Source organism: Eurypyga helias, unplaced genomic scaffold, assembly GCF_000690775.1.
Source record: "Eurypyga helias isolate BGI_N326 unplaced genomic scaffold, ASM69077v1 scaffold6801, whole genome shotgun sequence".
NCBI classification, from domain to species: Eukaryota; Metazoa; Chordata; class Aves; order Eurypygiformes; family Eurypygidae; genus Eurypyga; species Eurypyga helias.
This window is the reverse complement of record NW_010230113.1, coordinates 9,214-10,780: the sequence shown is the minus strand read 5'-3', so window position 1 is coordinate 10,780 and position 1,567 is coordinate 9,214. Positions and strand designations below refer to the sequence as shown.

Here is a 1,567-nt window from a genome sequence, read left to right as displayed (position 1 = left end):
GGAGAGAAATGTTCTACCTCAGTCCAATTAATATGGTTGATAAGGAGAGGTTACTGCTGTCTCAGAGCTCAGGGTCTAGTGACATTTAATATTGGTGGCTGGATTCTGCATTGCCAACAGGATTTCCAACTGGTCTCATATATGACGCAGAAACAAGCAAGCCTGCTGTCAAGTTCTTTTCCATCTCATTTTTCTTCATTAGGAGATAGTTGTATTGAAGCAAACAAACATTGCTTCCTCCTTGTCCTACAGATAGCAAAGTACATCTGAATGGCTTCTACTCTGACCTCAGCAAACTGATGATGAAAAGAAGACAACCTTGGGATTATTCATTTCAGCTTCCCTAGATAGCTTCCCTATCCTCCCTGGATGGAGAGATATCCACTGCCACTCTGGTGCCGTCTGGGAACAAGCACCAAATTCTAGCATGACCCTAGAACAGAACACAACATCTCCCTTTGTGACTTTATTACTTATTTTCTTGGGAATCCTCATTGGTCATTGCTTCCGAATTCTCCTTGACCCCTGCCAGAGCATGGCAACATCAGCCTGGGCTGATTGACCTGATGGACTGGAGAAAGGTCAGTTTGACTATGCTTTTGCTTAGAGACTAGGAATTGTGCAGCCTAAATAGCTAAATAGCATTCTGATAAAGGAATAAAAATCCTGGAATATCTCTTTATTTTGTATCTTGTTTACATTTTTTCAAATACTATAGGAGTTGCAACGTAAAAATATGCACACAATTAATTTGATTTTAATAAAATACTAAAGCAAGTTAAATTTTTGAAAGTGGATTAGTGAGTCTCCTCACTGGAAAAAAGATTGCATTAGCAGAACTTTTCTTGAGAATGCATGGGAACATGTGTGTGTGTATGTGGTGTCTTATAACCAGCTAAGAGACTCTAGAGCACATCTTCTCTTATATAGCCTTTTTATCACTAACAAGTGTCTGTGGAGGAAGGTGTCTTACAAAGGACGTAAGAATGTGTTTTTATGACCTGTATGTAGTAAATTAGCTTTTCAAGCTCCACAAGACTCTTCTTACTCTATCTCCTATGCTCTGACGACAAGTAAGGAAGTTTCCCGTACAGTAAGATAAAATCAAAAAAGCTAGAAAATTTCAGGAGAAAAAAAAAAATTCCTCCATGTTTCCCAAGGTGTTGTTTCTTAGCATTAGTACTACTTAATATTAACAAATCACAGACTGCAGTCTTTGTTGTAAATAAGATATATAATGATTTTGGCCTATCTGTCTTTTTTTTCCAAAACTAATTTCTGTCAAGGAAGGTTTTTTACATGGTTCTTATAACAGCTTATCCAAACAAATTTCAGTCTTGCATGTATTTCAAACCCTGCATTTCCAGCATTCAGTCAGTCTGCTTATTTGGTGTGTAGGCCACACTGCATTGTTTTTGTTTCCTAATTGGATGACTGAAATGTTGGTGCTAAGAATCAATAAATAAACACCAACCTCTTTACCCATAAATGCCTTTGAATGAATCTGTACAATGAAAGCCCATTCCTAGAAGTCAGTGTAAATGAAAACCTATCTGCATGAGTGATA

General features: G+C 37.5%; 1 protein-coding gene across 1 annotated transcript; it reads left to right on the top strand.

The window, feature by feature from the left end:
- The first annotated feature begins 299 nt into the window (after positions 1 to 299).
- Positions 300 to 607, top strand: LOC104516331 (cortexin-3-like). Its single transcript, XM_010160626.1, is given in 2 exon segments — positions 300 to 408; positions 411 to 607. Coding segments are annotated over 2 exon segments (306 nt in total).
- Positions 608 to 1,567: the final 960 nt, after the last annotated feature.